Here is a 15,145-nt window from a genome sequence, read left to right as displayed (position 1 = left end):
TTATGAGTATGTAAATCAGAATGAATTTTAGTGAATTCACCAACAGGTAAATCATCTGTCTGCAAGAGCAAAATCCCACTCCAGAAACATCGCAAAGTTAGGTTTTAACCTTTACATTAGCACAAAGGATATCCCAAGCTATTAATAGGATGCATTTCATTTTTGCCCAATAGCCTAATTAAGAGCTAACTCATACTTGAAGAGAAGAGGAAGCAATTTGATTTACAGTACCTCATGTGATTAAATCACCAGGGAAGAGAAAAAAGGATTTGAGATGGAAGGGGGAAGTTTTAAAGCATATCATTTGTGAAGACTGGAATCTCTTTCTTCTTACAACCCTTTTGCCCCTGTGTTCAATAGCTTAAAGAGGATTCACTGACTTTTATTTATTTGCCTAAACTACTGATTTTTCATCTTGCAGGGTGGCTTCAAAATCCAATGTGAACTTTTTAAGGCACCTAATGATCCATTCTATTATCCCCCAGGACAACGCTAGTTCCAGTGATTTCATGGGGAACTGATTCGGAAAATACCCTTTTTCTCTCTTGCAGTCTCCCAGGCCTTTGAATCATGTTGATATCTGGATACCTCTTTTCTTTGCAACACTATGGTGGTAGCCACAGTCAGCAAACAGACCTGGGGTGAGGTTTGATTGGGGAACAGATTCACACTGCATGTAGCCCAAACAAGGTACCTGTGGAACAGCTCAATTTCTGTGCCAAAGATGAGACCTCATTGTCAGGTAGTTCTAAAAGCAGTTCAGATGCACAGGATTCCTGCCCTTCTATCTAAGCATATAATACTGCCATTTTTTGAAAAAAGCCTTCCTTATTGATTTTCATTTTGTGATAAACATACTTACAAACTTTGATAGACTTGAGAAACTGTAAGCCAATACCAACACAAAGTATCAAGGGGATTACAAAATAGAGTGTTCCCAGATATTGTGGTTGAACTAATAAAGAGGCAATTCAGGACATAATAAAGCTTTGCAAACTTCGGCCATCAACTTTGCCCAGAAGTTTCACAAACATGAACTTCCATTTGTGAATCATGCATGTGATGACAGTAATGTTTTTAATCTGTGCATCTCAGTGCTTTGAAGGTGTCTAAACATTTTACTGTGACTGGAAAATTGTGGCACTATGTAACCAAGGGATTTGCCTAAGGAAAGGCAGATAATTTCTGATATAATTAGGGCTAGAAATAAAATCTCCTGATACTTCTATCTTAACCATTAGACCTATTATCTCTCATAGCCTAGTGTAGAGAAAATAATCACAGCAGAACTGCTACACCCATTCTTCCTAAAAGAGCACTTCCAGAACCTAATCTTATTTTTCACCTATCCAGAGTGTCTCTTCCTGTTCCTTCTCTAAAGGATCAAGGATAGAATGGAAATTGAGATCCTTTCTCTTTTTCAAATCCTGTCCTTCTCCCTCCATTGCAGTACAAGCCAAAGGGAGCTCAGGCTGGTTTGAAGGCAAAAATATGTCAATCACACTGAAAATTCCACTCTGCTTCCCTGAACCCCAGGCAGGAATGACCTGGCACATGGCATAAGAAAATGGTCTGGATTCTGCAGAAAAGATTGCTACTAGTACAGAAAAACCTGTAGCTTTCACTAAACTATGAATCTGGCCAGAGACGTTTTGGCAAAGAAAGAAAATAATTAGCTGTCTAAAGGGAAGTAGTAAATATATTCTCACCTGAATGCTTATTTTTTATTTCAAATTTTTCCACGTCCATGACCTTTCCTTATATTGCCAGGATCATTACTTAATTTTGCCTGTGTCCAGCATGCAGGCTCTGCCGTCAGTTTGATGCATAGACCATGTTATGGCTGGTTGTGGGTGGCAGGAGCACTGGAGAGGGAGGATGTGATTGGGCTATGCTTGTTCTTCAGTGAATGCATGCATTCAGTGAATATTCAGTGAATATCTCTTGGGTGCTTTGCTTTCAGTGATGGGGTGACACCCAGCAAAAGGTGGAATGTGTTTAGGGGGCAAGAAGAGTAGCTGGGGTGGTTAAATGCAGAATACATTCACCACTGTGTGTTGATAATCTGTGTTTGGATTTATCTTTTCTTTTCTCTTTTATGCCCCCTTGCCCAGGACACAGGGGGAGGGCCTGATCCACCACTATTCTCACTGCCCTTTTTGCTACACTTGACACTTCTGTCCTGCCAAGCACTTGCTACATTAAGCCTATGGGCATGCATGAATCATGAGCTACCTTGGCCGTAATTCCAGGAGCTGTGGCAGATGCCTGTCTTCTGGAAAAATGTCACAGCCACCCACAGCCCATGGAAGAATTAACCTTGGGAGATGCATAGAATTGCCTTAGAGACATGTGCAGTGCATGTCCTCCAGCTGTAATAATGTCCAGCATCTTCTTCAGAGAACACATATTCCAGGAAGCACCTCTTTGTGGGCTCCCCGCCTAGCCCACATTTCAAGGTGTGCTTCAGAGGTGATCTGACCGGTTTTCATTACTCTCCTTGGAATATTAACATGGAACATCATGGCAATATGTTGTAGCTGCACACACTATGATTCACCATCCTTTAGCTTGGAAGTAGGGTGCTCCTCAATCTCTTTTTGATTTTTCAGTGTTTGCTGCAGCTGCCTGCTTTTGCTCTAACACTAACTGGGATTAACAGGCCGGAGATATTTTCCTGTCATTTTGGAATAGCCTGATTGGTAGCACTGAGAAGATCGAAATGACACAAGAGACAGAGACTCTTGCTTTAAGGGAGTACTTCAGAAGCAGGAATGGAAAGGAGGGGAGAAATTGAACATTGGGGAGGAGAAAGAAAAAAGGAGAGAGAATTTGGCTTGGTAGAATCAGGGAGACTGCAGGAAAGATCAGGGGGATTTGAGGAAAGACAGCATTGTCACCTCATCCTTGGACTAAAGAGCTCAATAGGGCAGGTGAGAAAAGAGAAAGACAATTAATTGGATGTAGGTAAGAAAAGAGAAAGAAAAATGAGTAATTGGATGGAGGATGCAGAGGGTGAGGATATACCTGGAGAGAGAAAAAAAAAAGAGTAAGAAAAAAGTATCTTAAACCACAAACGAATTCACAAAGTTTAGTTTATATCACAATATCAGGAGGATTATACTGCTTTAACTTCTACAGAATAAGCAGCACAATAGATTTGGATAATTCAAACACTGATGTTTAGGGGCCACCTGCATGTGGACAGAAAAGGCAGCCATGGCCATGTTAGAATGTGTCACTGGCACTAAAATATGCATGGTGAGAAAGAAAGCAAGCTGGCTTGTACAGAGGAAACAGCTGTGCAGAAACTGTCTTTGTAGCACTATAGAGAACCACCAAGACCTCTGTTTGGGAATGCAAAGAGTCTGCTTTGTAAACCCAGGAACAGAGGCATGTTCTGATTTAGGGCTATTGCAGTTCTGCCTTGATGCTTACCACTTCTACCTCGAGGGGAAAAAAACAAGTGCCAGAATGATTTAAAGACAGAATATCAACCCACACTGCTGCAGGCCTGCTTTCCACATTTTGTTGCTTTTATAGTTTTAGCTCTTGTTCCAAAAGAAGGACTTCTGTGTGTGTATGTCTGTGTGTGTGTTTCCTTTCAAAATTCACACACACAGTCAATGACTGAAATTCTTAAAAAAGATATTAATTGAAATTTTTGGTATTTTGTGAAGCATACCATCTCTTACCTTCCCCTGTCAAAAAAGCAGCACTTTGTAGGGAAAATTTGCTTGTCTAACTCGTTTTTTTCTGTTGCTTTTCTTTCAATCATTTTCATTCCAGCCAAATGCAGAAGGGGGAAGACAATCTGGAATATGAGGTGTACCTCCTCAGAACTGCAAGACCTTTGTACAGCCCCTCCTTTGCTACCAATGTTTGATGTTAGGAAAATTGTGTTAGGTGCCCCACATCTCAGTTTCCTAACTGTAACGTGGGAATTGCACTTCATGTTATCTCGGAAGTGGTGGGAAGATAAATCTGTTAGAGATGTGAGAGCTCAGACGTTATGGTGTGGAGACGAATGTTAGGCAAATATGCAAACTGGAGGCCTCCAGATCACTCTTCATGGACTTTTTTCAGACCCATATCTGGCAAACAAGCATCATATCCACAACCCAAGGGAGGAGACACAAGTCCTGATTTCTGAGTGGGTCTTTAAACTAAAGTAGAAGTTTAGGATGAAGGCTGTAGTGTGGCAGTAAAAGAATTTGGCTTTATGGGCAAAAAAGCACAGGGCAGTGCCAATGTCTTTATTTGAAAAACTCCCTGAGACATCGCTAAAACAGATTTTCTGTAAAATCTGTTGCATTCACAACTACAGAATGTTATGATCTTTTATAGCTACTCAAATATAATAGAGGAATCCCAGGCTCAGGCCTATAAAACCTTTTATAGAAAAGCCCTCCTTTACAGATTTCCTATGTATAATTCCTGCAAATTGACAGCTATTTCTATATCAATTGGGCTTATAAATATTATGCAGGAATGTTGGTGATGCTATCCTGAGTGAAATAGGTCCAATTTGATTATCAGATTATTATTTTTTCCCTATAATTGAAATCTAATTAAGATATTGTTTGGGGGAAAAATTTTGGAAACACATGGATGGAGTTTAAATAATTACCAGTCACAAGTTTAGTTCCAGAGCAAAGTGCTTTTTTTATAATGTGCTTCTTTATTCTGTCTCCCAGCTATGTTGCAGCATGCTCTTTGCTGTTTTACAAGCTGTAACGTACAATGATGGTCATTACTATTCATAGATTCATAGAATTTAAGATTGTAAAGGATGATAAAATGATCTAATCCGACCTCCTGCTTAGCAAAAACCAGACATTTCATCCAGTTACCCTTGTGTTAGGCCCAGTAACTTGTGTTTGACAAAATTGGATCTTCCAGAGAGACATCTACTCTTGATGTGAGGAATTCAAAAGGCAAATAATTCCTGGACAGTCTTTCCAGTATTTAATCATCCTTACAGTTAGAAATCCCTCAGTTCTTTGCCTTGTTTCTAATTTGAATTTTCTGACTTTAAATTCCAGGAACTGGCTCTTGTAACATGTCTTTTTCCACTAGATTAAGAAACCCTTTAAAAACCCCTGTGTTCTTGGGATAAAGGTACTTATATATCTAATCAAATCACCTTTAGGTCTTCTTCTGAATTTAATAATAAGAAAAATGTATTTACTTTGAAGAAACATTTACAGGCCCCAGTCACAGACCAAGACCCTGGGGAATTGTCAGTTTTTAGGGCTGTTTTTAGGAAATCGGGGTTCACTCCTCCTATGTCACAGATTTCTGGCATGTCCTTGGGCATGTCTCTCAGCTCCTTTGTTTCATGGGTGCTCACCTCCAAGACGGAACTACCATGAATGTATATACACCACAAATACATATTCCTTCCCTGTAAAATGCTGGGGGAACAGTATTAATCTCTGTGCTGAGCACAAGAGAAGCACTTAATATGATGACAATCCTAAATCATTGTCCAACTAAACAAAAAAAACCCAAAAACATCTCATGTTCAGTATGGGTCAAGGTTGAGTATCTCCTGTACTGAACTCTGAAACAAGTGATGATCCCTGTTGTGCAGTAATCATGTTTTAAATTAAAGCAATAGTGAGCTGTGACTACATTAGGTAACTGAGTGCAATGCTGTGTGACTTGTTACGATGCTGACCTCAGCTATTTCACCCTCACATCATGCAGAAGTATCATTTGGATCCCCAAGGTAAATGATTCAATGCCAGGTGACTTGGGCTTGAGTTAAATTGACTGACTGAATGCATGCTCACATTTTTATTTTTTGCCACACAAGGTCTACCTTCAGCACAGGTACAGGTAAAAGCTGGAAGAAAACTCTGCCTTCAGCTGTTCCACCAGCCTCCAAAGTGATTGTGGGACTGTACTCCATTTTGCAAGCCATTCATCAGTCCTTTGGCACTGAGGCTAGGTCTTTATAGAGCTGGAAAATTTTGCAGTCCTGGATTGGACTTTGCATCTCTGTACTAATGGCAAAAAAGAAAAAAAAATTGTTAAGTCAATAGGCAAATCCCAATTACAGTTCCAGAGTAGGCTTCCAGTCATGCCTAAGGCTTCTGTAATGTGAATATTACCTAGAATAATTGTGAGACTTGCCAGTTTGACATGGAGTACATGTACTTCATAAACTGTCTAGAAAAGGTGTATAGTACAAAATGATAGTGCTGAAGGAATTGATTCCAGTTGTGGACTCAGATCAAGCCTTTGACTTGGCAAAGTTTGGGCAAAGAAACTGTGTGCTTCTCTAAATGTATACTTTGTCTCTCTTTGTAATGTCAGGCCAGCAAAGGCCCTGAAACATGCAGGTAAGAGCCCCATGGAGACAGCTGGGAAATGATTTTGGAATAGTTTTAACCTTGTGCCTGTGCTGTTTCCTTTTCCTGTCCATATTAGTATCCACAGAACAACTCTTTGCTCTTACTTGCAGGGTTTTTTTTGCTCTAGATCAAAAAACTCTGCAAATATCCATGATGCTGTTTCCTTATTTCTTGGGCTTTTGAAGACAATGTGGATTTCCATGTAAGTGCAATGACTACTTCTTGTGCTTTTATCAATGTTAAGTCTATCCTTTTCTCCTCTTTCTGAAACAATGACATCTGGCATCAAGCAACTCTACACATCATTAGCTGAGGAGCTCAGTGTTTAAGAACCTGGAATAAGAGCAAACCTCTGAAGTCAGCATGTGCATTAGCTGTTATCACTTGCTCACTCTTAATTACCTCTTCCCCTTATTTGTCTCTCTTTAATAGTATGCCAACAACATTTTCTAACCTCTCACTCAGCAACTGATTTGTCAAGACTATAGGTATCACTTATTCCAGCATTTACATGTTTAGCCATGGGGTGCAAAACTGCACTAGTTATTACAAAACTGTGAATCTGGACTAATTCCATGAAAGAGCTTCAAGTTTAAATTGACAGATTTGTTCTGCTGACTGCTATTCATGTACCAAGCCAGGTACTTGTGCCAATCTGCCTGAAGTTAAAGCTTGTGTCCAGGGATGCTGACTGCCCTTCTTGGGGAATCCTGTGCAGAGCTGTGCTGCCTTAGGCATGCTGGAATCTCAGCTGCCCCGCAGGAATGCAGAAGCAGGAGGGGGGAGTATCCTTGCTAATCCCTCTGGTCACTCGGGTTGCACAGAGGACTTGTGCTTTGCTAGGACAGTGTGGATGACCATTTTCATCAAGGCACTGTATGAAAGCAGAGGCTGGAGAAAGCCAAAGTTGGTGTACCTGAAGGAGTAAGGAAAGAAACAAGTCCATGAAGCAGCTGCTGACTGCAAAGGTTTGCATTTTTCCTGAGAAATGATCAGTCAGGGAAGAGTTAAACTGACACCTTCTCTGGCATCTACCTGCATTTGCAAATAAATCAGCCATAAGAACAACTTAGACAGCCTCCTCCTACATGGCTTCTCCACTAAAAGACGTGGGAGAACGGGAGAACGGCAGTGGTGCTGCCTGCTTTGCCGCAACCCTGTCGGTATTTCAGGTATTGTGCGGAATTTCACCAGGTCCTGTGCAGATTATGGTGCTTTCAGTGCAATGTTAGGCTGATTCTGAGAACCTACACTGACATATCACAAGGTGCTCTGCTGGAGATGGCTTGAACTCCATGTTCAAGCCTACATTTGTGGTTTGGTGCTGCTTGGCGCTGCAGGTTAGACAGTGTTTCAAACAGGCCACAGTGTAGCAGCACCTGCTGCAGAAAATGTGAGGATAATGTACGTAGCAATGCTGTCTTCCCTGTCATTCTCAACAGAATACCAGCTGGAAGATGATTCCACTGATTTGCTTCTCTCCCTTTTGGGACAGCATTGATTTTGAAAAATTTTGCCATTTAAGGTCTTTATAATTCATTTTTTATACCAGTTCTGGATGTGATTCTTCCTTATGTGGAGCTTGGAAATTAAACTTGCAGCATTTTTAGGTTGAAGAGTAAAAGGAAGCTGCTGGTAAATCTGTATACATATGTGCCTCAGGAAAAGGAGCTTGGCTGGGAGGTGACAGGGTTAATCTAGCAGCACACGGGAGAGAATCAACACTTTTTTGTGCCATGTATCTTGATTTATTCCATGATTATGCCCCTTTGCATTTAAGACTCTTTCCAACCAGCTTGCTACCAGCCAACCTATCCATGTATGGACTGCAGACACTGCAGCAATAAGTACTACACAGTCAAAAACATTTGAAATAGCAAAGCAGAACTATTTCATAGAACTAAACCAAAATGTCCATCTCAGCAGTACAGGACTATTCTTTACAGGTAAGTCTTTACTGTTAACAAACCCAAACAGCCACATATGAAAGTAATTGCTTGACATCTAGAGATCTGCTCCTACTGTAAGACCACAAGATCAAATACTGCTCTGAAGGTTATTGGTATCAAACAAAACAATTGTAAGGATTGTTATTGGTATCAAACCAAAACAACTGTAAGCATTTTGGAGAGCCATATCTCAAGGAAATAAATCATTCCTGCTGTTCTGAATGTGTCAGGTCACCGTGCCTGCGATGGGGAGTTGCTCTGTTCACACACAGAGCTCCAGCACAACAGGCTGGAGCATCCAGCACTGGGGCTGCTGCATACATGCCCATGTATTTGCAATTGTAGAGCAGCCAGCTGCTGGATGGCAGGCAGTTGGAAAAGCACTTGATAGCCGTGGCAATACACAGTTGTCTCCCTGAGCTTTTCTTACAGGACAGAGGATCAGATTGCATAATGCATAAAAAATCCCATATTAGAAAGGATATCTGGCAATGACAATGTTGCCTCATAGACCCTGGCTGTCCTGTTGGAATGGGAACCAAAAATCTGGACCCTGTAGGCTCATATCTTGAGTTAAATTGTATCTGTTAGACAGATGCTAACCCAGGTCCTCTGGGAAAGAAAGTAGGGATGTAACAGAGAACAGAATTTGTCTTTCAAGAGTTTAGAAAGCCAAATTCTACACAATGCAGAGTGTTTACTATCTGCTGCTGACTCTGCCAGCAAAGGACAAGCTGTTTATCCTATTGTCGCTCTGTTTTCCATGTATACACTAGAGATTATCCACTTACCACTGCTGAAACACACTTGGAGGTTGTAAATTGGAAACTTCTGGATGACAGGTCAGTAACTGTGATTTTGACTGTAACAGCCCATGCAAACCTGGATTAAACTTTGTGGCAGGTGCAGTTGAAATACAGGATGCAAAACCAGAGCATGACCTGAACAGTGTGCAAAGCATAGTTCTAGTCTGCACATGGTACAGAACCTAGAGAAGGAATACTGAAGAATTTCTTAATAATTTATTGAAATATTAAATTACTGGGCATATTAATTTATATGTTGAACATATCAGGTCAGGGTCTGACATTTTTGCAAGTCCTATTTTCTGGTTCAGAAGTGGGTTTTACTGCTGAGTTCCAACATGAGTTGGGAAAATGATAGTGGTTTTCTACCTCTTTGAAAAAAGAATTTTCTGTGAAGCAACTTGAGCTGGAGTCAGTGCATCAAATCCTTAATGTTCCTTCACTGTTCTTCTCTGAAACTCATGGTGTGCCTGGATGTGACTACATGAGTTTAGATGGCAGTCTCAGTGCTTCTGGGGTACCTGGGAGTCTGGATCTGTGTTACTCCAAAATGTTTCCTTTACACAGCAGAAACAAAGGGTAGAGGCAATTCCATCCATCAGCAGAAGAAAAGTCCTCCTAAAAAAGAGGGCAGGGAGTGTTTCAGAGAAGCAGCCTCTCCTTATCAAAATACTTCCCCCTTCCCAAGATGGAAGGCTTTTAAACCTCTGTGCTGCAATCCAGACTGCCAGGAGCTCCTGTCCTGCCACTGCTGCGCTGTTACTGTGGGCAGGACCAAGAAGCCTTTGCATCTTTAAAGCACTGATGCCTAATTTGTGGGGCTCTTCCTTGAGAGATCTGGCCAGATCTGGCAACCTTGCCAACATGACATCTTTTTGGGGTTAAACAGGACAAGTGATTCTACTTACACAATACCTGGTCCCTGATTGTCGAGATTTAGGCTACCTGGGGAAGAGGACATGTGAACAGTGTTCCTGCCTCTGCCTTTGCCAGCTGTCCCTGCCTTGCCGGTGGTCAGTTCCTGTGAAGCCGAACAGCTTGGGTTTGAGTTTAGGGAAGATGAAATTGTGCTGCAGCTATTCAGAAGACAGCGTTTCAAAATCCAGGCCTTCAAAAGACTGGCTCAGAAACCCTGCCAATTTAGGGGCTGTAGTTATTAATTCCGTTATTTTGAATTTGTAGTCTGCCCTCCTGTCACGCTCAGGAACGCTCACCAAAGTCAGAGTGTGCTTTAAAAAAAAAAAAAAAAAAAAAATCATAGCTGCTATTATTATTATATTAAACATAACTGGAGATTCCCATATGCTGCCGTGCCTCCGGGAGGTGGCCCCGAAGGGGAACGCGGTACCCGGGCAGGAATGGCAGTGACAGAGGCGCTCGGAGGATGTGAAGGAGGCGCGAGGTCACTCGTTGCTCGGGGCGGGGGGGACCCGCCGGCGGGGCAGTGCCCGGGGCGGGGGCAAACGGGGCGGGGGTGGGTGCGCAGAGCCCCGGCAGGGCGCGGGATGGCGCGGCCGGGGCGCCCCAGCCCGGTGCGGAGCCGGGGGCGGCAGGACCGGCGGGGGGGCGCGGAGCCGGGCGCATGCGCTGCGGCGGCGGGGCGGCGGGGGCCGGGGCGGCGCGGGGGGCCGGAGGGAGGGAGCGGGCGGGGAGGAGGCTGGGCCGGGCCGGGCCGCCTATTTGAGGGAAAGTAGCGCTCGGCGGGTGCTCAGTGCCGGCCGCCGCGCAGAGGCAGCGGGCGAGCGGCCGCCGGTCGGTGCCCGCAGCCGGCGCGGCGCTGCCCCCCTGCCGAGGACTGCCGCGCTCGTCGCACGAGTGGCGGCGGGGGGAGCCGCCCCGCGGGGCCGCCTCTGCCCCTTCCCCGCCGCGCCGTTAATGGAAACATGGCGATGGCGGCTCCGACCGGCAGCGCGGCGCCCGTCGCCCCGGCCCTCTGCGGCCACCTGGCCCTGCTGCTGCTCCTCGCCGCCCCCGCCGCCCACGGCTACAGCTTCCCCCAGCAGCACACGTAAGTGCCGCCGCCCCGGCCGGTACCCCCCGCCCCGCGGCTCGGCCCGGCGCGGTGGCGCATCGCGGGGCCGCCCCGGGGCCTGCGGGGGAGCGGCGGCGGCGGGGCCGCGGCGGGCGCTGCCGGTGCCGGCGGCCGGCGCCGCGCTGGATGCGGGCGGGCGCGGGGGTCTCTGCCCGCTCCCCGCCGGAGCGGCGGGTTGAGGAACGGACCCAAAGTTGCTGGAAAGCGCAAACTTCCCCGGCGGGTGCCGGTCCGCAGGGCGGCTGTCGGAGCCTTAATGTGGCGAGAGGGGGGAAAAGACCAAAAAGGACTTATTTTCCAACCCCTCCATCCTCGTTTCAAGCACACAATATGGTACCCACAACCGGCCGTGCACACCGGAGTTTGAGCATAAACTAATAATAGCTGGATAGTTCCACAGGCTATCCGAGCTGGCGGGTCTTCCTCTCCGTCCCTCTGGAGCGACTAAAATTGACTGTAATCTACTGAAAGAGTGTCGGAGAGCAGCTCGTTTGGGTGAGGGGGTGGGGGACTGGAGAGTCGCTGCAGGAAGGATATAAATAGATTTTTTTTTTTGAAGAAGAAATTGCTTTAGAAGTTAATGTTTGGGAATATTTTCTAACAGGGATGGCTCTCTTGCCTACCGTGGTAACCCTAAACCTGTCCTTCTCCACACATCCACGGGAAACCTTACTGAGATGTATTTTAAGAGGCTGTCATCTCCGTTATGAATTGCTGAGGTTTGTTGACACAAAACTGAAAAAAATCCAGACAATTCAAAGTAAAGGCTGACACCGTGTCCTTACTGTCTGCATTTCTGAAGGTGGGGAAAAGATTTCAATGACATAGAGTTAATAATAGCAGTGTTGCCCTTAACTTCGTGCTGCCCCAGTGGATGTGCACTGCTTTATGTCACAGTTGTCTTGTCATTTGTGATTTGCTTAAGAATAGAAACACATTTTATATATATATATATATGTCATAGGAAGTAGTTTTGAAAGCCTTTTAGATTAGTGCCTTTGATCTCAAAGTACGTTTTTGCAAGCATGTAGTCAGGCCTTCTGAAAAGAAGGCTTATCGGCAGAAGAAACAGTGTTGTTTATTTGGGAGAGCTGTAGCTTATTGTGTTAATATCTGCCTTCACCAAAGGCATGGTTGCTTATTCTGAAATCCTTCCCATTCCGACAGATTCCTTCTGGATTCTTTTTGGGCATGTATTCATATTTTTAAATATCTTTGACCTTTGGGAGCTGATGGGTTCCCTTTTCTTGCTGTCACGTAAATACAGAAATTCTTCAGAATAAGACCCTGAGAAATGTCTACCTACAGGGGGAGGAGAGGAAAGGGAACGTGCTAGTTTTCCTCCAAGTAGCACAGCCTTGTGGCCTGATCCAGCCTTGCTCTGCCATGAACGATCTCTGCTTCCATGAGAATGCCTAAAGAAGCAAAGGGGATTCTGTATGTGATGAAGCACAGCTCAAGTTTGTGGGATGTTTTTGATATTTCTGCAGCTTTTCATGGATTGCAAGTTGTTGCATTTGCTTATTAAGTTCAGAACACAGTATCAATTTATAGAATAAATTTCTTTTGGGTACCAGTTTGTGAGTCAAAGCTGTGTTTTCTTTCTAGCAGCAGAAAGTTTTATAAGAAGGCTCTTCTACTGAGAGAGACATAAAAAGGCTTGTAAGTTGTAAATAATGTGCTTGCATTCCCTCACCCTATGATCTATGTTATTCTAATAAACTATGCCAGCTTTTTAACCAAAGCAGTTTTATTCCAATTAATTTAGAGGGGTTTGCTAGAATAGATTTTGTTAGCTCTGTGCTTTCTTATCTGAGGCTTTATCAGAGTGGGCCTGATTCTGCACTGAGTGAGGCAAGATAAGCAAAAACTGAAGCCACTGGCAAAGATCCATAATTTCTTGCAAATATAGAGGAGTAGTCCTGAAAAGGCCACTAATTCTGTGTGTGTGCCTCTGGTGGGAATTAATGCTGTCTGGCTGCATCTGGAGAAGAGACACAGAAGGGACTCAAGACCTCAACCTGACCTGATACCTTCTTCCTTGTTTGGTTCCCCTCATGACTTGTTCTGTGAACCCAGAGAAGAGAGGAGTGACGAATGGATACTTGATGATGATGCACAATTGCTGGGCAGTAGGTTAATGCTGTAACCTGTGGGCTGAAATGCTTGGTGAGCTCTGCCCTAGGGCTGCTGTGATTATTTGTTTCAAGAGAAGGAAATACTTAATGGGAGCAAAGAGTGCAATGGTAACTGGCACCAAGGCTTGAACAATCCCCTGTAATTGACTGTTCCCCTGTTTGCACCCTTCTTGATTTTAAAGAGGCTGGATATAACTTAAATTTTTTGGGCAGATTTACCAGAAGCGAGTTTGAGTTTAGCTGATGAGATGTGCTGCTGAATTCTTCCCATTACCAGCTAATTTTCTCCTACTTTGGACAATACACCCTTGTGAATGATTCAGAGCATTGATTAGAAACATGTTTGTCTTTAGAGGTTTTCTCTGTAAATCACTGAAGTCATCTTTTACTACAGGACTCTCAAAAACGAGGCTGCTTTTTTAAGCAGCCCCAGAACTGTTTCATTCTGGCAGGCAGCAGAGTGAATGATTAGGATACCTTGCCTAAGGGGGGGAGAAGGAAGAAAATAAAGAACATTTTTGGGTTTTTATTTTTGTTTACAATTGTATTAATTATTGTCAGTGTGTTGATTCTTGGTTCTGTCCCTGATAAATCGTTGGTGTTCTACATTATCTCTCTCCTCCCGGGTAGCATGGTTTTAATCATCTTATGCTGAGCTAAGGAAAGCTCGGCTCAGCCAGTTGTCCAAAGGGGAATTTCTCACTGAGGTTTAAAAAGCAAAATCCCAGATTGGAACAAACCCATTGGGGCGGGTGTGTTAGGTGATGGCCACTGACTGACAAGGCTCCTTTTAGGAATAGTCACGTACAAGAACGTGCATCTATGTGGGCAACGGGATTAATGGCTGTGGAAAGGAAGGCTGTTGGTTGCAGTTAATTTTTCTTTTAAATAGTACACAGAGGGATTCCTGTGGCAGCACAGTAACAACCTCTGCTTGAATTTCTGAGCAGTTTGGTATGAGATAATTGAAAGCCTGGTCAGTCGGGGAAGTCCTGTACCTGGATTGCCATTGCCTCATGTCAGTGGAGATCGTGCACATGAGTGCTGGGGAATGTGGCTGCCACTGGGGAGCAGAGCAAACCCCCTCCTCACTTTCCAGCAAGGCTTTTTGTCACTTGGACTTGAAAGAAAGTTGCCATCTGCTAGAGGGTGGAGAGCCATTTGCTTCTTGTGAGGAAGCAGGTGTGTGCAGAATTGCTGCGTGTCTGCTTGGCTTCATCACTGCTCTGCAGGGCATCTCTGACCAGGCAGCAGAGGAGAAAGGTATGTCTGCAGGGGAAAGTGCCAGTGTGGTGTCCAGGGTCCAGCCCTGCTTTTCCAACAGGTTTAGCACTTGTCAGATGTAGACAGTTGTTTCGGGCAGCAGACTGGAGGTGTTACCCCTGTTCCTGTCAGTGGGTAGTGAAGACTCCTACTCAGAGCAGTAAGGCTTAATATTTTCCTGTCACCACTGGAAGGTGGGCCTGAGGCTGCCTCTTCCAAATTAGTTGCTTCTTTGTAGCAGATTTTGATTTGTACTTGTCATTTCACCCCAAATGAGGTTAATGATGCTGGTAGTGATAGCACATCTGGGCTAGCAGGGCTTGAAATAAATAACTCTATTAGGACTGGATCATTTAGAGTTTGCAGAATGCCATGTAGAGGAAGCTCCTTCTCTTGTTCTACTGACCACCTGCTGTACAGTCAGAAAATCTCTTCCAATTATGGTTTTGATGCTTGGCATTGGAACTTGTCTGGAAACGAGTAGAGAAGCTGGGAGATGGCCCTGCTTGTCTTTTGCTGTGCTCCACTAAGCACAGAGACAGCTCCCTGGGAGGGCAATCTACCACCAGGAGTGACTGACAGATCCTGGCCCTCC

General features: G+C 44.4%; 1 protein-coding gene across 2 annotated transcripts in view; it reads left to right on the top strand.

Moving 5' to 3' along the window:
- The first annotated feature begins 10,847 nt into the window (after window positions 1-10,847).
- Window positions 10,848-15,145, top strand: part of CACNA2D2 (calcium voltage-gated channel auxiliary subunit alpha2delta 2) — a 211,247-nt gene continuing 206,949 nt past the window's right edge. For both annotated transcript variants that reach the window (XM_053989277.1, XM_053989276.1), the window contains exon 1: window positions 10,848-11,125. In XM_053989277.1, the coding sequence (XP_053845252.1) occupies window positions 11,001-11,125 (125 nt within the window). In that variant the 5' untranslated portion in view covers window positions 10,848-11,000. The remainder of the gene's footprint in view (window positions 11,126-15,145) is intronic.

Source organism: Vidua macroura, chromosome 13 (assembly GCF_024509145.1).
Source record: "Vidua macroura isolate BioBank_ID:100142 chromosome 13, ASM2450914v1, whole genome shotgun sequence".
NCBI lineage: Eukaryota > Metazoa > Chordata > Aves > Passeriformes > Viduidae > Vidua > Vidua macroura.
Note: the sequence above shows the minus strand (reverse complement) of the source record. Positions and strands in the feature narration are given on the sequence as shown.